General features: G+C 46.3%; 1 protein-coding gene across 1 annotated transcript in view; it reads right to left on the bottom strand.

The window, feature by feature from the left end:
* Positions 1-3,279: 3,279 nt before the first annotated feature.
* The window catches only part of qsox1 (quiescin Q6 sulfhydryl oxidase 1), a 118,117-nt gene continuing 96,314 nt past the window's right edge, over positions 3,280-25,082 (bottom strand). The window contains exons 11-12 of the mRNA XM_078561558.1: positions 16,865-17,053; positions 3,280-5,219 (exon numbers count right to left, since the gene is read on the bottom strand). Coding sequence (XP_078417684.1) covers positions 4,405-5,219; positions 16,865-17,053 — 1,004 coding nt within the window. The 3' untranslated portion in view covers positions 3,280-4,404. The remainder of the gene's footprint in view (positions 5,220-16,864; positions 17,054-25,082) is intronic.

Here is a 25,082-nt window from a genome sequence, read left to right as displayed (position 1 = left end):
GGTGTCCCAAAGTGCTTCACAGTCAATTAAGTAACTTTTTGAAGCACAGTCTCTGCTGTAATGTAAGAAACATTAAGTGGGTATGAGGCTACATCATGGTGTTGCATGCATCTTTTGAACCAGTGGGCAGCTTTTTCCACTCTGGAGACTAAGGACGGGATTTTCCGGCCCCACCCTTTGCCAGAATTGTCTGGTTCCCCACCCCCCACCCTCCGAAAGTCAATGGGCTTTTGGCTGGGCTGGCGAATCTCCCACGGTGGTCCCATCACGATGGGGTTGGAAAATCCTGGCCACGTCTGGTGGCGGACGGGAAATTTGGCGTGGGTGGCTGGGGAAGTGAACACATGTGACTTTCTGCTTTTCAGCTCATTAATTATGCATCTGCAAGGAGCTCGGTGAATCTCGTGGCAGGGCGGGCAGGGAGTGGCCCACCCCACCTGGTCCTGGCCTGACAGTTAAGGGACACCTGGAAACACGTTCACTTGCTGCAGGCCAGGAGTTCCACACTACTCCTCCAGAGTCCGTATGGCCACAGCTTGCACTGGAGAAGCCAACAGATGTGAGCAACCACATCTCGGGGCAAACAAGTGCACCTCCGGCATTACCTTTCGTTCATTGCTCGATAAGGGCACCACCGGCGATACACCCATCAGGCCAATGTTTGCCGTTGCAGTGTTCCATGTGTGCCAGCCTCTTGACTTTATGGAGGCCTCATTGGCTGTTGCTGCTCAGGCCCATACTCCTCCTGGCCTTGTGCCAAATGGCAATGGGCCCCTCCTCCTCATCTGGATGAGAGCCATTGCCAAGGCAGGGTTGCCTGCATCCGCAATGCCTCAGTGGATGTGTGAATGAATTGAAGTGATACATTGAGTAAGCATGTCCTTTACAGGTTTCCCTCCATCTCAAAGCCAGCTGGCCAGTGCTAAGCCCTTCATCTTGCCTCTGTCTAGACATGGCTTCCCCACCCCACCACTTCCAGGTAAAGGACATCCCGGAGGACCAGAGATGGGTGTTCCTCCCGTTTGTTCATGAATGAATATGGAGACATTGCTCTTTGACCAGCAGATGAGAGCCATGTGCAAGAAGCCTCACGCGGACACTTTTCCACTTGTTTCCACTATCTTCAAGCCTGCTACAGTGATACCATTGACTTCATTGCATAGAACGACTAACTGCATGAACTCTTAGCAGCCATGACTATTCACCTGGGAGGATGGAGGCTTGGAGTTGCGAGTTGGCTGCCCTCCACCAGCCGTGTCCCTTGGAGGCATCCACCTCCCTCCCTCCCTTCATCCCTGCCTCTGACTGCAGCAGACGGCAAATTACACAGAATGAACAGCAGCTCCACACCTTGCTGGGATCTTGGTGTTATGAGACCCATGAGTCAGGGAGCAAACCTGCTGCAATGCGGCTTCACCACAGAGAGGAGAACACACTGAGCATCTTTAACATCCAGTTGCCTCATGATTATTAGGGTGTCCCTTTAGCCAGCCACCTGTGCTGACCTTAAATTCCACCCACCTGAAAAGAGCCTCCTCCCATCGCGAGGGATCTCACTGTGTGGTCAAGGTCAGTTTGGAAAAATGGTGCGCATCACTTTTCAAACTCACTCCATCACCCTCTACCTTCCCCCTGTCACCCACCAACTTCTCCCTATCAACACAGACCCACCCAATATCACCATTCCTCTCCCCTGCATCACCCTCGACTCTCCTCCCATTATCCGGCGCTCTATCACGATCCACCTCCACATGCCTTCCCTCCCTTCAGAGCCAACGCCCGTTACTATCCCCATGCCTACCCATCAAAATTAAGAGAACAAAATTCCAAGCTAATTTCCTCCTGGTGGGAAACTGACTTTTTCCATCACGCCAAATTCAGTGTCCCCGCCTGCCATGATTCCCGCCACTGGCAGGAGTGAAAAATTCCATCCAGTGTCTTTGTTCAGCAGGGGGGGGGTTAACATCTGGCTGTGAAGCTACTTCTCCAACCACCCCGACAACTTCATGATTGGGGGGGGGTGGTGGAGGTAAAAATAGCAGAAGGAGTCCACAGGGGAAAGACTCAACCATTTTTAATTTTAAATATTAATCCATTAACTTAACCCCCGCCCCCCCACCCCCCCCTGCAACCCACCCATAACTTGTGTTTAATACATAACAGAAACAAAACTTAAAACTGTACATCTCTCAGGCAGGCCAGTGAGAGTGCTCGACATGCTTCCTTGACAGATCAGTGACACCAGGAAATGATAGTGGGGGGCAAAGGTAGATGTGAGGACTGTTTTCAAATTCATTGAACATCATGAAAGAAGTAGTGGTGCAATCAACAAACGATCGCTCGAAGGTCAGCAGGAGCTTCTGGTTGGTGAAACTCTCCCTCCTCATTTTACAGATGCACTGGCAGTTTTGTTCATTCTCAATATCTGCTGAAGCAGCTCCAGTGTTCAAACAGGGATATGCTGAACTCCATTACACAAAGTTAGCTCTTTCACTTGAAGCTGTGATGGGAGGGAAAGAATCTTCGAGCTGTGTCGCCTCAGTCAACTTGTAGGTGGCTCTCAGAACATGTTGTGGGAGGGTGGCGGGGGCAGCAGGCAGGCTATGGGGGGAATCCACAGCTTGGTCTTGTGCCCTGAACTGGACACACTCTGCCCCAAAAAGCATTTGGCAAACTCCTTTTGGGAGCTGGAGACACACTAAGTCCAGTAGTGGTATTTTTGACTGCGCCATTACTTCTGTCAGAACGAAGGACTTACAGTTTTTAGAATACCTTTCACAATCTCAGGGTGTCCCAAAGCGTTTATGGCCAATGAAGTTCTTTTTAAAGTAATGTCTTTGTTTTAATGTAGGAAAGCAGACAGCCAATTTCTGCACTGCAAGATCCCACAAACAGCAATAAGAAAATGACTGAATGAAAATGAGAAGATAATCTGCTTTAGTGATGTCGGTTGAGGAGAACTCCACTGCACTTCCTTGAATATTGCAATGGGATCTGTTGCGTTCACCCGTGAGGGCAAGGTGGGCTGCAATTCGACCTCTCAATTAAAAGACCTCCAACAGCGCAGCACTCCCCGAGTACTGCACTGAAATTTCAGCTTGGATTTAGTGCTCAAGTCTCTGGAATATGAGCACTCAAACTTACAACCTTTTAACTCAAGAGGTGAGAGTGCTACCCACTACCCCATGGCTGACCTCAGTCACACGGACATGAAAAAAGAATGACCTGTTCTCCCTCACCCTCCTATTATACTATTGTCACTGGTGTCAGGGCAGTGTATCTGGTTGGCAAGTTTTTTTATTCATATGAATGAGCTGACAATCTCAGCCAGATTAATACCAAACAATAACACGAGAAAAAATCCTTTTGTACACAGTACCTTATTAAAGGCCCAAAATATTTTCCGTCCTTAGCTTGTTGCCAGTTTCTACTTAATGCTTTTCAGCTCAAACTAGCATTCCCTCCAAAAAGAGAGAAAATTCTCCCACTTCCCCTATAGCCCTGGAAGTCTTGACGTCTACCAGGTATCACAGAGTGCAGGTTGAGTAGTCTGCAGCCGGTGAGTTTGTGTTGGGCTCTTAATTGAGATTCTCTTGTGAAAGTGCTTCCTAAGGCAAGCACGCAGTGATATGAAATCAGGGGCATCAAACATGCTAATGCATGTGGGGATATCTATCCAGTTCACCATGCTGTTGAACAAAGCTATTTCCAAGAAGGGGTCTTGGTTGTATCTTTGGAAATGTTTCAAAAGTAGTCACTTGTAAAGTACAGCTTGCTAGAGTTTTGGAGGTGATGTTCCCTAGTTATCCTGCCACCAATGAGGGGGCCTGACTACCAAAGAGCATATTTACCTGTTTCTGGGAAGAAATTCGGCCAGTTTCCTTCCTTAGCCAGCTTTCCCATCAACCTCCACCTGGGTGATTCAACATGCCCGAGCACAGGAACAGCAAAATCTGGCCTTTTTAAGACAGGTGCAAGAGGTTTATCTAATTTTGATTTTGGTGTATTTATCAAGGTTAAGCATTACATTAGACTTAGTGTACTAAAATGCTTTCTCAAACAGGAATGCCTTCAAACAGCAATGGAACATTATTGGAGAGACGGACCATGTCTTTTTTTAGTTAGGAAAGAGAAGTCAAGCTGCAATGTGCTAAAGCTGGTACATCTTAATTTGAAACCAAACATGACCAGAATTGTATATTTGCAAGTGACCCATAAGAAATAGTGTTTATCTCAACTACAGGTAACTGATGTTCCTAAGTGTTTTTAAGTCGAGGCCTTCTTCATCTATAAAGGGTTAATAAAGGGGCGGGGTGGGTGTGGGGAAATCATTGCACTCCCTGTGGCCTACATAGTCAATGTATTCATTCCATCGTTTCTTTCTATGTTACGCTCCACTCCAAATCAAGCAGATGCAAATCTATTTTTCCATTTCCACCAACGAAACCTCATTTTGAAATAGAGATACATGGAGAGCAGACACAGAAAGGTCAGGAAGTACAGCAGAATGCACAAGCTGATATCTGTGCGTGAGAGGCTCATCCCCAGCAGGCCCAGCCAATTCTGCTTCTTGACCTCAGATATGGCTTCAAGGTACCCTTGCCCAATCTCTCGCTTCTGCAGCCTCGACTGAAGCACAGCATATTCAAGTGACTCGGAGTCATCGATGGACTGCAGGTGCAGTTGTGGCCTGTGGAACCCCTCGTTCATTAGGCTGGCTCTCTTGTATTCAGCCCTGTCCTTCAAAGCTTGGCTTTTGTATTGCTCATTCACAAAAGTGTCTAAGTCCACAATGTCATCTTGCCCTCTGCGCATACGCTTCCCCGTAATGAAAGTCCTCTTTTGACTCCCATCCCTTCTTATACCTGTTATGGCTTTGGAGATCTCCTGTTGCTTATCATTTCTTACTAGTGTTTCCTCACTTCTTCCTTCTTCCTCATCCTCTTCATTTCCTTCATCTGTTTCCTCCTCTTGTTTTGGGCCATCCTTCTCTCGGTCCTGCTGAGCTCCTTCCCTCGCTTTCTGTTTCTTCAGTAGCTCCTGCTCCCCCTCCAGGTAATTGTAGTCAATGTTCGACGGAGAATAATACACTTTGAGAAATTTCAGCACCTCGTCTGTAATCCACTGGTGCTCTCCTTCATCCTCACTGTGACATTCTGCACACATGTCTGGAGGTGGCCATTGAAGCTTTGGGAATATTGGATCCTCACTTAGTGCACCTTAAGGGACAGAATGAGAAAGAAAAGTCAATTGAATATACAATGTAAAAGTCAGAGGCTACACTGTTGCAGGGAAGTACTGTTAAATATATCTGGCACCTTGGTTAGACAACACTGAGTGTTGCTTGCCGTTCTGCTCTCCGTACTGTAAAAAAAAAAAGGATATTTAACGATGTTACCAGGATTGAACGTGTCAGGAAACACTGAACAGCCTGAGACTCTTCCCTCTGAAGTGAGAAGGCTAAGAAAATACCTAGTAGAGGTTTACAAAACTATGATCAGGTTTAATAGAGTGTGTTTTTTTTTAAGACAGAGAGTGGTGAGAACGTGGAGTGGTTAAAGCCAATAGCATGGATGGAATAAGGGGACACTTGTTCCACACACTAAGGAAAACAAACCACAGGGATATAGGGGCAGGCTAGGTCAAAGATAATTAGAGTGGTAACAGGCTGGTGTGTAATACAAACACAGGTATGGTCCAGTTGGGCCAAATGGCCTGCTTCTACGCTGTAGATTTGAGCAATTCTGTCCAAGAGGCTTCCTGATTCCCCGAAGGCTGGCCTCAAATTTAGCCCCAAGGTTGACGGAATGAACAGTTTCCCTCCAATGGCTAACAAGTGCTCTGAGTAAAATGACTTTGATCAATCCCAGTTCGGTGCCAAGTGAGCTTCAGCCTCTCACCACAAGACTGCTGAAATCTGGGTCCAACATGTGCTGCAGTCTCACCCGTCCAAACTGTGGGAAGCTGGGGCAGAGTTTTACGCCAGCGCAATTTTACGGTCCCGCCAAAGTCAATAGTCTTTTGAATGGCTCGTCGCATTTTACGGCCTGGCCCCCGCTGCAATGGGGCTGTAAAATTCCACCCCTGAGGGTTGCTGTCCCACTAGTGGCCTGGTTTTGGGTATTAAAAAAAAACGGTAGTAGAAAATCAACGGGGGGAAATCACCAACTTATAGCTGGAGGTCCCACTGTAATAATTGTTGGGCCGGTGTTGATTTAAGTCACCACAATCCTTGCAGAAACAGCCAGTGGTGAGGACACTAATTAATATCGGTAAATAGGGTTCAAATGACACACTTAAGATCCCGGTACAACTTTTATATTAATTCGCACTTCCAATGATGGCTCTTCACACCACGCTGGTACAGGGCATGAAGTGGCCCCTTAAAAAGATCGTTAGTTGCGGTGAGGGAGAGTAGGAAAAAGATCTGTGACTCATTTTCCCATCTTTTTCAGGGGTTTTGAGCCATAAGGTTTCCTTAACTTCAACTCCTTGTTACTGGGTGCGCTCTTTAAATATCTAAGAAAGTAAATAAGCTGATCTGTTGAATCATCCTCGCCTTCTCCAATCTATCCATCCTTCCCTTTTAATATCCTGCTCAAGGTCCATGATCAACGCCTGTCCTGCCAAATTTCCCACTCTCTGAAAGAGTGACTTGCCCGCAACCAGAGCGATTAGTGTTGGCAGCTGGCTGAATGAAAGGAGAGAGAGTGAACTTGAGTTTATACAGTGCCTTTCACAACCCCAAAACATTCCACAATGTTTTATTGCCAATGAAATACTTCTGAAGTGTAATCACTGTTGTAATGTAGGAAATATAGCAGCTTTTTTGTGCACAGCAAGCTCCCACAAACAGCAGTGTGTTAACGACCAGATAATCTCTTGTTGGCTGAAGGATTAAGAATGGAGGAGCTCCCCTGCTCTTCAAAATATCCAGCCGAGTGGCTGGACGGGGCCCCAGTTTAGGGTCTCATCTGAAATACCTTTAACAGAGCAGCATCTCCTCCGTACTGCACCATAATGTCAGCCGGGTTTTTTGTGCTCATAACTCTGGAGTGGGATTTGAACTCACAACCTTCAGACTCAGGGTAACTGTGCTACCAATTGAGCCAGGCTGACATTTGAATGTGGTTTGACCATGAAAATTGATGGGCTTTCCCATATTGACATCACAGGATGAGGAAAGAAAGAGGGGTGGGTGTGATCTGGGGCTGGTATACCTGCAATTGAGCTGGGAGAACCATTCCTGCCACTTCTGGTCCCAAATTCAGGCAAGTATTTTTTTTTATATACAGTATCACAGGTAGACTTGGCTCTCCTGATTGTTGCCAGCACAGCACAAATTGCGCGAAAATACCTCTCTATAAAAACATGGTGAAATATCAGTCTTATCCCTAAAGTTAACAACCCAGTAATAAAAGTGCAGAAAAAGATGGTTTGAAAGGTATAGTTTCTAAGAAGGTAATGTTATTAGCATGCCCTCAAAGCAGACAAAAATAAGCAATTTTATTAAAAGTGGAATTTCGCACACTTTGCATCAATACAAAGGGTTTCACCAAGGCATGGACATAAAGTATAACTGGAACTGATGTGAAGCAGGATTTAAAGGAGCTAGTGTCACAGCCTGTAGTATAGGTGGAAATAGTGTGAAATGGAATTTAAAAGTTCTCCTGAGTGAACTGTGAACTTTTTTCATTTCCTATTTAAGATCAGAGAGCCAAATATGCCAAGAACTCTTTGCCAACATTGGAATGACCTGGTATTTGGAGGCCGTTGAGTGAAGTTCTGAAACATCTGGGCATTGAGCTCAGATTTGCCCAATGAAATGATGACAAGGGGCTGGTGGTCGATCTCGTGGTGTGCCCACTCTAAGTGGGTACCAGGCTCAAAGCAGTGTGCCCAATATCACGTTGTCTTCCGGGGTTTATGGATTCCTCATTGGAACAGGATATACCACCGTGTCACAATATTGTCTCCCTTACTGCAAAACCTTTTGTAGGAAGCAGGGTTAAGGGCCCTAGTGAATCCTGCCGCCATTCCAAAGTTAAAAATTCTAGGAATTTACCGACCCCCTTTGTCAGTCAATGTATTCTGATTACCATCATATCCGATGATGCAGGCAGAGAGACAAGTAGACAATACAGTGACAGCTGACCCTCACTATAATGTGGCACTTGGGACACCACCAGATAACAAGCTGTAGTGATGGACTCGGGGATAGTGAGTCTGCTGAGATTTTGAAGCTCAACTGCTTTGAGCTCCTTGATGGATGGCTGAACAGTTAAAAGCTCTACTGCTAACAAGGCAGATTGACTGGACACTTCATTAATGGGTTACCAGCCTGGGCAGCAAGACACGAGTTTCCAATCAAACAGGCCTCTTGATTGCTTGTTCGTCTAAAGCCATCTGCTGCTTAAAACTCCACAATACTTTGGGCTTTCAATAAAAGGACTGTGCGACTTCCAACTATTGCATAAAATCTGCCGCAGCTCCCAGCATTTAAAGGAACAATATTTTAGTCAGTAAGACTTCTCAGTGAAAGCTTCTATTGTTTGTGTAGCAAATGCACATCGAGAGAAATAAATAGATGTTATAACAGAGACAGGCTACTCGTTCCAACCACTCTGTGTCGGCATTTACTGTCCAAGTGTGCAAATATTCCTAATCACATTTACTCACACTGTTCCCGTATCTCTATATCATTTTCCACTCTTATTCAATCTAATCTTGAAAATTGGCACGGTTTCTGCCTCAACCCCAAACCTGGCAGTAAATTCCCCTGTCATTTCCCTGGACACCTAGTGCAGTGAGTGTCGGTCGGCTTGGCAGCACCCATGCAGGGAGGGTATCCCTTAGCTGGCACTATTTGAGATTGGGCGCTTGCTTGGATGTCCGTTGTGGCTCGATGGATAACACTCTCACCTGTTAACTGGAAGGCTGTGGGCATAAGTCACACTCCAGAGACTGAAGGACAAAATCCAGGCTGACACTGTAGTGTACGAGTAAGGACTGCCTAAAGTACAGTCTTTTGGACGAGATGTTAAAAATTGCACTATTTCAAAGGAGGTAGGGGAGCCCTCCCTGATGTCTTGGTCAAATGTATATCCCACCACCAACATTACTAAAATAAATCAACTAGTCACTATCACATTGCTGCTATTGGAAGCTTGCTGTGTGAAAATTGGCTGCAGTATTTTCCAAAATTACCACAGGGGCCACACTTTAAAAGTACTTCATTGGCTCTAGAGCACAATGGGGCATGCTGAAGTCAATGGTATATGAATGTAACTTTTCACAACAATTTCTTTGTAAACTTTATTGCATCAATCCACCTCGAGGCCGGTTGGAACTACCTGCAGCAGTTCATCCCCAGTCCCATCAGACAAAAATTAATTCTATCATGTGACGAATTACAGATTGGGGCCCTGAAATTCTGCACGGGTTTCTGTAGGTCTCCTGCCATAACTTCCCCTTTCATGGCCTGTGTCTTAAACATGTAAAAAAAAAGAAAGCTTGTACTGACTACTGAGTTTTATGTGTGTGTATGTGTGCGCATATGTGTATTTTTTGTGTGTGTGTGCGTGCGCACGTGTATGTAAGTGTGTGTGGGTGTTATACAACATGCAACAGGAATAAAGACAAATGGAAAATTTATTGTGGCCCTCTAGAGGTGTAAAGATCCCTCTTAAAACAACGCAATTCCCATGTTATTCAGTCATAACTTCCTCATGAATTTTCCTAATGCTCATGAATAAATCCATTACCCCGTGGGACCCACATTTCCTCTCTCTCTCTCTCTCTCTCTCTCTATAAACAGTCCTATTCCATTTACTAACACACATGATGTCCTATATCCATTCCCTCTCACCCCAGAGTGTTTAATCCAGCCCCCTTTCTCTTACAAAGGGACGAGGGTACAGCTGTTCCCTTCTCTCCAGAGTCTAATACGCCCTTCATGACATTGGAAGTCTTGTATCACTCCCTTGGTCCCTGGCCAAACTAACCCTTTCACGAGCTCGAGTCTTTTGCATTTAGCAGGAATGAATAATAGACACAGCCAACCTGCCCCAACTGGAATTGCTGGAGCAAGGTGCTGTTGCAGCTGGAGTCTGAAAGCCAGGAGACTGCAAGTCCCAGTGATGCATTTGGATAATCAATGCAAATGCGATGGCTTGTGGTTTTTCCCTGACTTACAAGCCACTGCATTTAGCCCATCAGCTGCATTGACAGGTCACCTTCAAAGTAAAGTTCATGATCTCTTTTGGCAATTGCTTCCTTCTCAAGGGCATGACCTCTCTATTCCCCGCAGGACCTTGTAACTAAGTCTCCTTGGGCCTCGTGTCTGCTAGACAGGGCTTGAAGACAAGGGTTGGGACGGGGGGAGTCATTTTAACCTAACCCGCTCATTGGGAAACTGTTAGGAGTACTGATTTTACTCCGTGTTGAGGCACCAGGATTACCAGTTGAAGGTCACTGAAGTTTAGGCTCTAGGTCTCTGTTCAAGTGATCTATGAAACCCCAGATCTGTACAGCATAGGCTACAAATTATTGGAACCCTCTCTTCAGCCTTAATTCACAAAAACCTACAAAAAAACAGCTGGCTTTTGTGCAAGAAAAGCTAGAAACATTTTTTTTCCAGGTTTCTCTTTGATGTCAGGATCAGGTCCACACAGTCCTGAAAATAACATCAGAGATTGTGCAAAGCTCCTTCTAGATTCTTGGAAAGACTGACTTGTGTCTGAAGCTGAGACATCTCTTGCTGTATGCTTTTAGTGCCTGTGGTGCTCAGCTTTTTTTGAAGTCCAGGCCAGGTCCACACAGTTATTCCTGTTGGAAGGTGTGTGTTTGTGTGCGCGTGCGCGTGCATGTGTGTGTGTGAGCGCGCATGTGCGTGTGCATGTATGTGTATGCACTTGCGCGTGTATGTATGTCTGCCCGCACGGGTGACTGTGTATGTGTGTGCATGCACGCGTGCGTGTGTCTGCGTTTGTGTCTGTGACTTTCTGTGTGTGTGTGGGCGGAATTTTACAGCCCTGTATCGCGGGGGCGGGGCTGTAACATGCGGTGAGCCGTTAAAACTCCACTGGCTTCGGCGGCACCGTAACATCCCGCCGGTGTCAAACTCTGCACGTGTGTGTTTTGGGATTTCGTCAGCGCTGAGCTTTGCTGTGAGCATCAAATAGCCAATACCCAAAGCGTAGTCTGACATTATATAGGATTACATTTGGCCATTCAGCCCAACTAGTCTATACTGATAGTTATGCTCCACTAAAGCTTCCTGCCATCTTTTCTTATCTAAATCTACCATTGTAACTGCCTATTCCCTTCTCCCTCATATGCTTGTCTAGATTCCCCTTAAATACATTTGTGGTAGTGAGTTCCACATTCTCACCACTCTGAGAATTCCCTGTTGGATTTCTTGGTGACTATCTTACATGGATATGTTAAGGATGGTCACCTGGTTGAAGTACAGTAGGAAGGGTGAAGGTGATGTTGGATTCTTTGCCTTCAGAAGAGGGGGCGTGTGTGGAAAATTCTCCCATAGGCACAAATAAATAAATAAAATTTGACATGATTTCCTCCTCTGTGAGCAGCTTTGCTCCCTTCAGGCCTTCCTGATGTCCCATCTTCCAGTCATAAGAGAGAGAATGAAATTCATGTCCAGGCCTCTGCCATCACCATCCTGGTGGCCATTGCATGGTGGGGGTGAGAGTGGGGGTCAATAGCAGCTCGATCAGGCTTTTCCTCCCAAGGAATAAAAGCCCCTCCCTGCCACTTCCTCCACCCATAGGAACACAGGAACACTGACCATTCAGCCCCTTGAGTCGGTTCTGTTCTCCAATTATATAACATCTGATCTGTATTGTAACTCCAAGCACCCGCCTTGGTTCTGTATCTTATAATATTCTTGCCTAATAAACAACTATCGACCTTAATTAGGGAATTTTCAATTGACTGCACACTCCCGCACCGCCCCCCCCACAACTCGCCAAGCCTCAACAACCAGATTTGGGGGAAGAGGGTTCCAGATTTTCACCAGCCTTTGCGTGAAGAAGTGCTTCAAGTCATCACCCCTGAATGGCCTAGCTCTCATTTGAAGATGAAGCTCCCCTTGTCCTGGACTCATTTGCTACAGAGGAAATAGTTTTGGCTGAAATCACAGTAGAGAGGGTAGCAAATGTGTGGCACCACCCACCAGTCGATAAAAGCCCAGCACCGGCAACAGCCTCTCATCAAGAGCCTTTATTTTGTTAACATGTTGCAAATGAGATTGGACAAGTTAGTGTCCTCGGTAAATAAGAGTACACCAGGAATATTTAATTAAGCTCTGCTGTACTTGACCTATTCTGTACTTTGACCCTAATTGAACACATCAGTGAAAGCTGTCAGTCACTTTCGATCCCATCTCATGCTGCCTGATGGAGCTGGATAGGAACAAGAACAACATTTTCCATGGATCTTTGACTTATTTAATTTACCAGCTGACGTCTCTGAAGAAGTAAAATGTCTGACAAAGATTTAGCACGATAACATTAGCTTTAGAGATCAGTACGGAAGTGTGGACTCATTACAATGGCAGGCATTAGGAGTCATAGGCCTAGCTGGTGCCTCCCATCCCCTCAACAACACGCCTTTTGACATTTGATGTGTAGCCTCAGGTAAGGATGGCTCATCAGGCAGCAGAAGGAAAGGATGGGCAATGCTATAGCACATGGCCATGGAATAATATTGAGGGGGTTTCAGTTGGTCATTCAGGGCATTGAGTAAGGTATGAAGGGGCAAGGGTATTCATGCTGGCTGGTCTGATTGGAATCAGCTGCCGTTTCTCCTTAGCACTGCAAGTTCATTTGGTCTTTAAATGCACCCCTTCTTACATCTTGTCGCCATTTTTTTCTTATTCTCCTTAACCTCAGGTGTCACGGGGGAGGGGGGTGGAGTGGGGGAGGGGCGCGTGGTGGACAGGTGGCCATAGACTGTATTCGGCCCTGATCTAGAGTTGCAGACTGGAGCGAAAGACCATTGCTGGGGGATGCCTCGTGGAGGGCACACAACATAAATGTGACCAACTTCGTTGAATATCAGAGTGGGGAGCACAGAAGCACGCTAGGTTACACAGCCCCTTGTATTGTCCTTGTATCATTCTCCATTCAATGAGATCAGGGCTGATCTGTGACCCAACTCCACATTTGTGCCTTTGCCCTGTATCCCTTAACACATAGGGTTAACAAAAAACTTTCAATCTCAGGTTTAAAATTTACAATTGATCTTGCATCAATTGTTGTTTGCGGAAGAGAGTTCCAAACACTTACCGCTCTCCCTTGTTGAATTGTTCCCTAATTTCACACATGAAAGGTCTGGTTCCAATTTTTAGACTATGCCCCCTAACCCTCACTTCCCCAAGCAGCAGAAACAGTTTCTCTCTGTCTACTCTATCTTGATACCTTAAAAACTTTAGTCACATAATCCCTTAATCTTCTGAATTCCCAGGAATACGATCGCAGTTTGTGCAATCTCCCCTAGTGATTTAACCCTCGGAGTTCAGTTATCATTCTGGGCTGACTGTCTGTGCCTAGCTGATACAGGAAGAAATAGATGTTCCTTTTCTGGAATGGCGTATGAATGACAAGAGGGAATGCTTTTTCAGATGCACAGGTTCTTTTGGCAAAAGATTTGAATTACAGCTCAGTCAGTCAAGTGGAAGAGTTTTACGCAAACTCTATGTAAATTGTTTCATTCGCCGTGTAATCTGCTGTCTATTTAGTTCCTGAAATGAAAGGATTGAGAACAGCTCCCTCAGGACCTTCTACGGGCCAATAAAACCCTCAAAGATCCCAACTGTCATTAGTGACTCTGAAAAGAGGGGGACAAATTAATTGTACTGACACTTTACAAATGGTAGGATTTCATGCTTCATTGACCCTGAAGGATTGGAGTTAAATGGCACGCTTCAAACACACTCCCCCGGGGAGAGGCTAGCTCCACGTGCCACATTCAGCAGCCACCTCTCCCCTCCTCCGAACACAAGGCTGAAGAAGGCAGCGGGAGATACGCAGCAGCCTGTGCCCCCAGAGCAGCCACGGGCAGCCTCAACAACATTTCAGTAATCCGAGGAAGCTCAAGCCATTCACTTCCAATACTGCTCTTCACAAAGGCAGACAGTCGCATTACACTGTATAGCAGGCTGTAACAGCAAACATTTTATCACATTACTGAGTAAATACTGCATTCGATACAGGGGCAGTAACAGTCCTGGCACCGATTAACCTGACAACACTGTGTACAGGGGCAGTAACTGTCCCGGCACTGCCCTAACCCGACAACACTGTGTACGGGGCAGTAACTGTCCCAGCACTGCCCTAACCCGACAACACTGTGTACAGGGGCAGTGACTGTCCCAGCACTGCCCTAACCCGACAACACTGTGTACGGGGCAGTAACTGTCCCAGCACTGCCCTAACCCGACAACACTGTGTACAGGGGCAGTAACTGTCCCAGCACTGCCCTAACCCGACAACACTGTGTACGGGGCAGTAACTGTCCCAGCACTGCCCTAACCCGACAACACTGTGTACAGGGGCAGTGACTGTCCCAGCACTGCCCTAACCGGACAACACTGTGTACAGGGGCAGTGACTGTCCCAGCACTGCTCTAACCGGACAACACTGTGTACAGGGGCAGTGACTGTCCCGGCACTGCCCCAACCCAACAACACGGTGTACAGGGGCAGTAACAGTCCTGGCACTGACTAACCCAACAACACTGTGTACAGGGGCAGTAACTGTCCCGGCACTGCCCTAACCCGACAACACTGTGTACACGGGCAGTGACTGTCCCAGCACTGCCCTAACCTGACAACACTGTGTACAGGGGCAGTAACTGTCCCAGCACTGCCCTAACCCGACAACACTGTGTACAGGGGCAGTGACTGTCCCAGCACTGCCCTAACCCGACAACACTGTGTACAGGGGCAGTGACTGTCCCAGCACTGCCCTAACCCGACAACACTGTGTACAGGGGCGGTAACTGTCCTGGCACTGCCCTAATCTGACAACACTGTGTACCGGGGCAGTAACTATCCTGGCACTGTCCTAACCCGACAACACTGTGTACAGGGGCAGTAACAGTCCCAGTACTGTCCTAGTCTGACAACACTGTGTACAGGGGCAGTACTGTCCCAGCATTGCCCTAACCCGACAACGCTGTGTACAGGGGCAGTAACAGTCCCGGCACTGCCCTAACCCGACAACACTGTCAACTGGGTCAATAACAGTCTCTGACCACTGCTCTAACCCAACAAAACTGTGAACAGGGGCAGTATTACTGCCAGCGCTGCCCTAACCTGACAACAATATGTACAGGGGCATGAACAGTCCCAGCACTGCCCCAAGCCAACAAAACTGTGAACAGGGATAGTAAGAGTCTCTGAGCACTGCTCTAACCTGACAACACTGTGTAGAGTGGCAGTAACAGTCCCAGCGCTGTCCTAACCTGACGACACTGTGTACAGGGGCATTTACAGTCCAGTACTGCTCCAACCCGACAACACTGTGAACAGTGGCAGTAAAAGTCTCTGAGCATTACCCTAAACCGACAATGTAGCGTGCAGCAGCGGTAACATTCCTGAACATCACCTGAACCGAGCAGCAATGAGCAAATATTTCTGATTAAAATGCTCATGTTTGAAAAGTGAGCGAAGATGCAATTTGCATGGGCTTTGTCCATTTGTAATCTCATTCCCAAATGGTCAGTTTAAGGGTTTGAGAACACTGTGCTTGTTGCTGCTGCCTTTGCCGGGATCTGTGCATGCATGTGGTTTGTGCATGTGCAGATTGGCACATGACATACTCAAGGTGGTGCCTGCCTGATTTTGCCAGGAACTGTTGTGCTCATGCTGGAAGTGCTGTTGAGAAACACCAGGCCATGTTGGTACTGTGACTGACACCAGCCTTTGTCCCATCACCATTATGATTGCTGGTACTTGTTTCCACAGGAGCCTACGTTCCAACACCCAAACAAACTCAACAAAAACTGCCCTTGCCTTAATCTTCTTGAATATACAGACAGAATCCAGCTCCACAGAGACTGTGACCACATTATCATTCTTATCATGGAGTAGACTTGGCTGGAAATTCCCCCCTTCAGTCAACATCTTCCAGCCTATCACTCCTCACAAATGAGTGGAATCAACAACTCCAGGGCATGTTTAATGACAACAATTATTAATATGGCAATTGGATTCAATCTAAAAATAAACAACTGCTTCCTGTCCAAGTACTGTTTCTTCTGCTGTAGCTCAGTTGGTAGCATTCACTCTCTGAACCAGAAGGTTGTGAATTCAAGTCCAGAGGCTTGAGCACAAAATCTAGTCTGGCATCGTATGCAGTGCTCAGATAGTGCTGCACAGTCAGAAGCACCGTTTTTCAGATGCGATGCTAAATGGAGGCCCTATCTGCCCTCTCAGATGAATGTAATAGATCCTATAGCATTATCTTCGAGAAGAGCAGGTGAGTTCCCCACAGTGTCTTGGCCAATATTTATCCCTAAACCAAGGTCACCTAAAAACAAATTGCTGTTGGAGGGACCTTGCTGTGTGGCAATTGGCTGGCATGTTTCTTAAATTATAGCAGTGACTACACTACAAAAGTATTTAATAGTTTTCATGCATTTTAGGACAATCTGAGGTCGAGAAAGTTCCTATATGAAGGCTCTATATAAATGCAGGCCTTTCTTTTGTAATGTTAGCAAACAAACACAAGCACACCCACAGACAGGGAATGTGAGGGTTCAGATAGGTCACGTCTTTAAGGTATAGCAGCAATTTCCTCTATAAGCGTCTGGCCTCCATCCAGCAGTTTGCTCTCACCTGCCAGCCTGTTGTTGACCCGATTGTGCCGAGACCACAGCCACAAGATGGCCCCATCGAAGCTGTTGACATGATCCATGGATTCCTTCGCCATGGCTTCGAAATGGGTGGCGCACTCCCGACAGCCAAAGAAATGTTTGACATATTGCCTCAAGGCGTACAGAACCTCCCGGGGGTCAGTCTGAGCAGCTGAGGGAAAACGGAGGAAGAGAAGAATAGTTTAGAGTAAAGGGCTAGCAATGGTTCCTCTTATCACCCACTGTACTGTGCCAGGCACCGGCATCACCGAGAGGCCAGCGGTCAACGCCCTCCTTTGCTGGGGTTCACCACCCATTTGTTACACAAGAGATTAGACAGGCAGTGCTAGGAGGCTAATCCTGGCTCAAAACCAAACGCACCCTTGCCCTCCCAACATCCACATACACTTCCAGTAGGTGACTGGGTGGCCATTAGGAGACAACCACAGGCCTGAATTTGGATGGCTGGGATTTCCCTTCCCGAAATCTGAAGACTGTTCCCCGCCAGCTCTGAGTGCCCTGCAGCCATTTCGTGCTCCAATGAGCGTCAATTGGTTGCAGGCGAGACTTGTGCCCCTCACTTGGGGGAAAGCTCTGCAGTCCCTTCAGTGACAACAGCTGCAGTGGACTGAAGAGGAACTTCAGGAGGATGCCTAAATCTAAGTCCCAGGATAGGAGGACAAGGTAAGTTTAAGGGTCGCAGGGCGGGAAAGGTGGGGAGAGCCTGGGGGAGGGGGTGCAAATGGGGCGATCGGGGTGTTGGGGGAGAGGCTGGGTTGGGGGAGGAGGTGCAGCAAGGCGATGTGGCAGTGCGGGGAGGCACCTGAAGTCAGAAGGGGGTTTCTGATGGAGGCATTTCCCCCGACCCCTTCCTGCCCGAGGCCTAAGCCCATTCATTTTCTGGCTTCTCCCACACCCGCCAGGTAAAAAAATGAGGCTGGGCGGGAAATATCTTAAGTGGGGTAAGGGCGGGCATCCCGTCTGAGGCCTTGTCCACCCCTGCATAAAGTCGTATGGTCGGCGCAGGCAGGAACCCAGGGGGAATCCCATTCCTTCAATTTCACGCTGCACCCACCCCCAGCCCCCCCTCGCCTGAACACCCACTGGTGGGGGAGCGTGAAATTCAGGACGTGGTAAACTTCCCAACCCTACTAGGGGTGTTGTAACCAACTCTACTGCCCTACTGCTGCCCTGACTGAGAATACCTAGCTTGGTACATCCTGGAGATTGAGTGTGGAAGCCTAATGCTGTTTAATCTTCAGTGTCGACTGGGAAGCAATTTTACTGACTAATGCACTGGGGGAGCTTCAAGGACATACATCCTGTGAAGGACCCCTTCCCTGCCAATTCTACCACTGAGAAGGAATAGTCATGGGTACGTCATCACCTTCAAGTTCCCATGCAAGTTACACACTATTCCGACTGGACACATATCACCGCTCCTTCATTGATACTGGGTCAATTTCCTGAAATTCCTGCCATTGTTACAGCATGATCCATAAGGAATGCAATGGTTCAGTCAGTGGAGCCACTATTGCTTTCTTGGAGCAATGAGGGGTGGTCAATAAACATGATCTTGCCATAACCACCTCTCAAAGCTGCTTTTTTTGGAAATGAAGAACTCATCTGGTGTTGGGTAACTCTACAACTGACAGGTTCACAAAAGCCTCACAAAGGTTACAGAGAGCTGCTGATCTGTCTCAGCTCCTGCAAGCCGGGCGTAACCAGTAGGTGAACTAGGTGGTCGCCTAGGGCAGCAAGATTTAGGGAGGTGACACACCACCACTGGCACCACAGCAAAAGAATGGAGCTATCTGAAACTTTAAAATGATAGGAGCAACTTTTCCCAGGTGCCCAGGGGTGGGGCACTACCTGGTTTCAGTCCAGTCCTTCTGGAATTTTCTGAAGCAGGTAATTCGGCAGTGATCAGCTCTTTCTTGGCTCCGCCCATTCCTCCCCCCCCACCCCCAAGCATGTTCATTAATGACAGCTTCCTGGCTGTTGCGCTGTGTGTGCACGTGCTCACAAGAATAGACCATCCAATTGCTTTCCCTTTCCTTGCGCCCTGCCAGCACGTGCTCACTGATCCTCCAATTGTTTCCCCCATTTCCCGCAATCCCATGACTCGTTCTCTTCTCTGCTATCACCGCTCATGCTGTCGTTGGCGTTTTCGTTGACGGTTTAAGTCAGCTGCTCACGGCTGACCTTCAGCCCATTTTCCACCGCCTTCTTCACTCAGTGATCACCAGCAGCATTCTTTGACCCATTCACAGGCAGCTCAAAGTCAAGTAGAAGCCTCGGGAGAGCTGAGGATTAATACAATGTGGAGCAGGCAGGAAAATGGAAAAGCACAGGGGTTTTCTGACATGCTGGGATAAGGATTGGTAGTGAGGGTATAGAGTGAATTTCCTCAATCTGACCAAATCCAGGGAGCTTTTAAGGTCACGTGGCATCATGGCAGATAGAGATAGAGAAACATTACCTGGGGCGCAATATCATAAACGGAAGGCTGGAAAGGAAGAAAAACAAGCAAAGCAAGAAGGTCCCTTTTCTGGAGTATTTTTGTCCACATCAAGAAAGTGAAGGTAACTGTAGCTCAACAGACCAACCTGAGGCCAAAGCTGGGATGACAGTTTTGCCTAAAGTCTCACAAGTTGGAGCAGAGTTTGAGGAACATCTGAACGTAGAAGACGACGAACCAAATGAAGCCCATCAGGATCAAGGTTTGAAAGGACGTGAGCCTGCCACCAATTTGAACTATGACAACCCTGCTACTTGGCCCAAATATGATGATCATGTGCAACAAATCTTGGTGGAACATGGGCCAGAACAAGTTCAGCAGTTCAATTTTCCAAGTGATCATAATCAAAGAAAATAATGAATAAATCATTACGAAAGGATTCTTGCCATTGGTGAAGAAATGCACCGTCATTATCTACAGTATTCCATGTCAAAGGCCTTTCTGTTTTGCTTCTGTCGCTAGCTGTTTACCAGTAACATGATTGGTGCATCATCTCTTTTTACTTATTTATTGATTTATTCATGGGATGTGGGCTTCGCTGGCTAGGCCAGTATTTATTGCCCAGCCCTAGTTGCCCTTGAGACGGTGGTGGTGAGCTGCCTTTTTGAACAGCTGCAGTCCCTGTGGTGTAGGTACACCCACAGTGCTGTTAGGAAGGGAGTTCCAGGATTTTGACCCAGCGGCAGTGAAGGAACAGCAATATAGTTTATAGTTCCAAGTCAGGATGATGAGTGGCTTGGAGGGGAACTTGCAGGTGGTGGTGTTCCCATGTGTCTGCTGCCCTTGTCCTTCTAGATGGTAGAGGTCATGGGTTTGGAAGGTGCTGTCAAAGGAGCTCTTGAAGTGCATCTTGTAGATGGTACACACTGTTGCCATTGTGCATCAGTGGTGGAGGGAATGAGTGTTTGTGGATGGGGTGCCAATCAAGTGGGCTGCTTTGTTCTGGATGGTGATGAGTTTCTTGAGTGTTGTTGAAGCTGCACTCACCCAGACAAGTGGAGAGTATTCCATCATACTCCTGGTTTGTGCCTTGTAGATGGTGGACAGGCTTTGGGGAGTCAGGAAGTGAGTTACTCGCCATAGGATTCCTAGCCTCTGACCTGCTCTTGTAGCCACAGTATTTATATGGCTAGTCCAGTTCAGTTTCTGGTCAATGGTTACCCCCAGGAGGTTGATAGTGGACGATTCAGCGATTTTACTGCCATTGAATATCAAGAGGAGATGGTTAGAATCTCTCTTGTTGGAGATGATCATTGCCTGGCACTTGTGTGGTGCGAATGTTATTTGCCAATTATCAGCCCAAGCCTGAATGTTGTCCAGGTCATGTTGCACATGGACTGCTTCAATATGTGAGGAGTTACGAATGGTGCTAAACATTGTGGAACCTTTTCTGATAAAGGTTCAAAAGATTGAAAAAACATGTCTACAAATCTAGCAGCACACAAAAGAAGCAGTGGACATTTAGAAAATTTTCAAAAGCAGAAAAACTTGAACTGTGATTGAGAATCAAGAAAACCATTGATGAAGATAATCTGTGCCTCATTAAACAAGAAAAAAGTATTGGCAGCAAATCTTAGAATGACTGAATGCTTCAGTGAGAGTTCTTGGTATGCAAAAATCTGGCCTTTCGGGGAACAAACAAAAAACTGCAAACTTCTGGTAATGGGAACTTAATATTCGTAAAAGATCTAGTTTTGTGTGACCCAATTTTGGATGAGCATCTTCCTAATATAAAAAGTAATGAGAACATGTACATTCCCTTGGGAAAGATACACAGGGTGATTCAGCTTTTACCCAATACCAAAGAAAAAATCCTAACATGTTCTCATGCTGCCAAATACTTGTCAATCATTCTAGATTGCACACCAGACACAGGCCATGTTGAACAACTGATCATTCGTTTTTTGGGCATAGCTTCAGACACTGATAATTGTGATCCTGTATGCATCAAGGAACATTTCTTGGGATTTGGGCCACTAAAGGAGACAAGTGGTGCTGGTATGATAGACACTATCTTTCACCGGTTAGAAGAGATTTCATTGCCTGTTGAAAACTTATGTGGGCAAGTCTATGATAATGGAAGCTTTATGGAGGGGAAAGAACTTTGTGTGCAATGATGAATTCTGGATGTTAATCCAGGCGCCTGGTTTGTTCCTTGCAGTGCATGTTCTTTGAATTTGATTACTAATGATGCTGCCAAGTGTCACTTGGAGGCAACGGCTTTCTTTCACATAGTACAACATATTTGTGTATTTCTCAGCTTCAACATGTTGTTGGGAAGTTCAAATGCATCGTCTGCCTAATCTTGCAGTGAAACCATTGAGTGGAACAAGGTGGGAAAGTCAAATTAATGCCTTGAAACCTCTTCACTATCAGTTAGCTATGAAGCACTAATTGAATTCTCTGATGGCATGACCCTAACAGGATCACCTTGTGATACCTCATGTGTAGATGCACAAGCTCTTTCGAAAGGCATTTCTAGTTTCAAGTCTGGGGTTTCTTTGGCTGTGTGGTCTGACATCCTCTTTGAGATTAATATGACTAGAAAACAACTTCAGGCAAAGGAAGTTAACATAAATGATGCCATTAAGCAACTGAGAGAAACCAAAGTTTCTTGTAGGCTGCAGGAGTGATGAAGGGTTTAAGGAAACACTGGTAGATGCATGTGAACCTGCTGAGGATTTGGAGATACTGGCACACTTTGAACCAGTTCCGGTCTGTATTAGGAGAAAGAGGAAGCAGTTCACATATGAAGCTGATGATTAGCCTCTTCGGAGCCGCATGGAAAAATTCAAAGTGAACCTTTATTTTGCAGTCCTTGAGACAGCAATACAGAAGATTGAAGAAAGACTCACACAGATGCATCAAATCAGTTCTGTGTTTGGATTCCTCTACGATATGACCTTGAAATATATCGCTGTTCCTTCACTGTCGCTGGGTTAAAATCCTGGAACTCCCTCCCTAACAGCACTGTGGTGTACCTACATCTCAGGGGCCGCAGCAGTTCAAGAAGGCAGCTCACCACCACCTTCTCAAGGGCAATTAGGGATGGGCAATAAACACTGACCTAGCCAGTGATGCCCACATCCCGTAAATGAATAAAAAAATAGCACGTCAAAACAGATTATGGAACATTGCTTGAAGCGGCATCAAGCTTTACAACATGGGGACACCAAAGATACTGATGCTTCAGATTTGTGCAGTGAATTGTAAGCCATGTGCATCACCACAAGGTGTACTGAACTTTGCAAAAATCAGTTGTGTGATAGTGTCCCCAATGCATTTCTTGCTCTCCACATCCTCTTGACTCTCCCTGTTTCTGTGGGCGAGCCTTTTCCAAACTAAAGTTTACCAAAATATACATTCGTTCCTCAGTGATGCAAGAAAGGCTTGTTGGATTATCCACCTAGTCAATAGAACATGAAATTGCACAAAAAATTGACCTGACGGAACTTATTTCTACATTTGCTAAACTGAAAGCCACAGAAAGTTAAATATTAAATCTTGATCAACATTATTGCAGGGAAACACATAGAACAGTATCTTGTCATGTGAGCCATATTACACAGCAATGCACATTATACATATAGCATCCTGCGAAAAGTGTAGAATAAAGAGAATGTACAATCAGTATCATTATATTCCCCTTTGTTTTCTTGTAAAATAAATCTTATTTATTCATAAATGTAGAACATTAATTCATACTAATGCAGAACACAGTTAATTTCTATTATCCAGCATGCACGGGGAATGGGTGGTGCTATCGGTTTAAAATGCCGCTTACCTAAGAGTTGTCAAGTCCAATCATATAGCAAGCTCTTGTGTGACCTTGTGATGCAGGTTGAGGTCTTACAAGAGGTGTGTGGTAATCTGAGGTGTAATACACCTTTAAGAAACTGTGAGCAGATTGACCATGTGACTAAGACGCAATAGCTGTGTAGTGCAGGCTACCAGGTTAATGCTAGTTTACAGTAGGGTCTGGCTGGGGAAGCATACATCATATTAATGCTCTGTTGTTTGTGTAAATAAGCAGTATGTGCTTCATTTCATATTGGTCTCTGCATCCGCTGTATATTGTAAGCGATATATTTTCAAGTCACGCACCATCCTGACTTGGAAATATATCGCCGTTTCTTCGCTGTTGCTGGGTCAAAATTCTGGAACTCCCTCCCTAACAGCACTGTGGGTGTACCTACAGCACAGGGGCTGCAGCGATTCAAGAAGGCAGCTCACCACCAACTTCTCAAGGGCAACTAGGGATGGGCAATAAACGCTGGCCCAGCCAGCAAAGCCCACATCCCATAAATGAATTAAAAAAAAAACTCGCCTTGCAACAGGTAAGCGATTAGCAACCAGTTCGCGAGCAAAGTAACCCATAGTTAAAATATAACAACTGGCGACAAGGCAAAATACCGCCAGTCGACAACACCAAGGAAAGCCATGAAAACTCGACTGTACTGAACCGTGCCTGCAGGCCGATTGTAAGTACATTACAGTGTAAAATCTCACCGTAGTAATCACCCTCCAAGAGGCCACAATTTGGCCTCATCGAACTGTTTGATCAGGTCACCGATGACTGGTCACATTATATTGAACGCCTCACGTTTTTCTTTTTGGCCAAAGGCATATAGGGGGAGAAGAGGCGGGTGATCCTCTTGTCAACACGTGGCAGTAAAACGTTTTGCTTAATTCGTAGTCTATCGGCACGCAGCGCCCCAGATTCCAAGAGCTTTGATGTGTTGGTGAATCCAGTGAAAGGCCATTTCCAGCCGAAACCCTCAGTAACAAAGCAGAGTTTTAAATTCAATTCAAGGTGTCGCGCCCCAGGAGAGACAGTCACTTGCTATGTAGCAGCCTTAAAACAATTGACAGAGCACTGTGAGTTCGGCACGTCGATTAATGACATGTTAAGAGACCGAACAGCGTGTGGGATTAATGAAGATGCCATTCAGAAAAGGTTGCCGTCTGAGACAAATTTGGATTTCAGCAAAGCCCTGGAGTTGGCGCTCACAATGGAAAGTGACTCAGAAGAAATCAAGGGAGCGCCAAATGGCGCCGTTCTTCACGGCAGGAGGGAGGCACCGGCTAGAAATGGTGGGGAAGCGCAGGGCTCCATGGAAAGGCGGGAAACAGCCGCCATTTACAGACCAGGAAAAAGCAATGGCTCAACGGATAAAAACCACATCCATAACAGCAGAATTGGCAAGTAACAGACAGCCTACAAACAAACGACAATTTACAAGAACCGAGTGCTTCTACAGCCATCGCGATGGATACATTATGCGATATTGTAATGAAAGATTGAGGCCAAAGTTCAAACAAAAAGGCAGAAGTCATGAAATTTATATAACGGGGGAGCCAGAAGAAACAGAGTCAGATATTTACTTGCTACACAATTTAAAAATGGGTAGAACAGAGCCAATCTATGTGATAGTAGAAGTCAACAGAAAACCCCTTTGAATGGAGGTGGATACAGGCATATCCATGATAGTCATAGCGGAACATACGTTTAAGTATCTGAATGGAGGAGGCCACTCACTAAAGCTGGAAAATTCCGATGCCACACTAAAGACATATACTGGTGAAAACATATGAAGGAAAGGTATATGCAAGGTCCAGTACAATATGGAGGCCAGTCTACTAACCTAGTGTTAGCAGGGGAGGGTCCAACTCTACTTGG

The sequence above is a fragment of the Cetorhinus maximus genome, chromosome 17 (assembly GCF_964194155.1).
Source record: "Cetorhinus maximus chromosome 17, sCetMax3.hap1.1, whole genome shotgun sequence".
NCBI lineage: Eukaryota > Metazoa > Chordata > Chondrichthyes > Lamniformes > Cetorhinidae > Cetorhinus > Cetorhinus maximus.
This window is presented reverse-complemented; position numbering and strand designations above follow the sequence as displayed.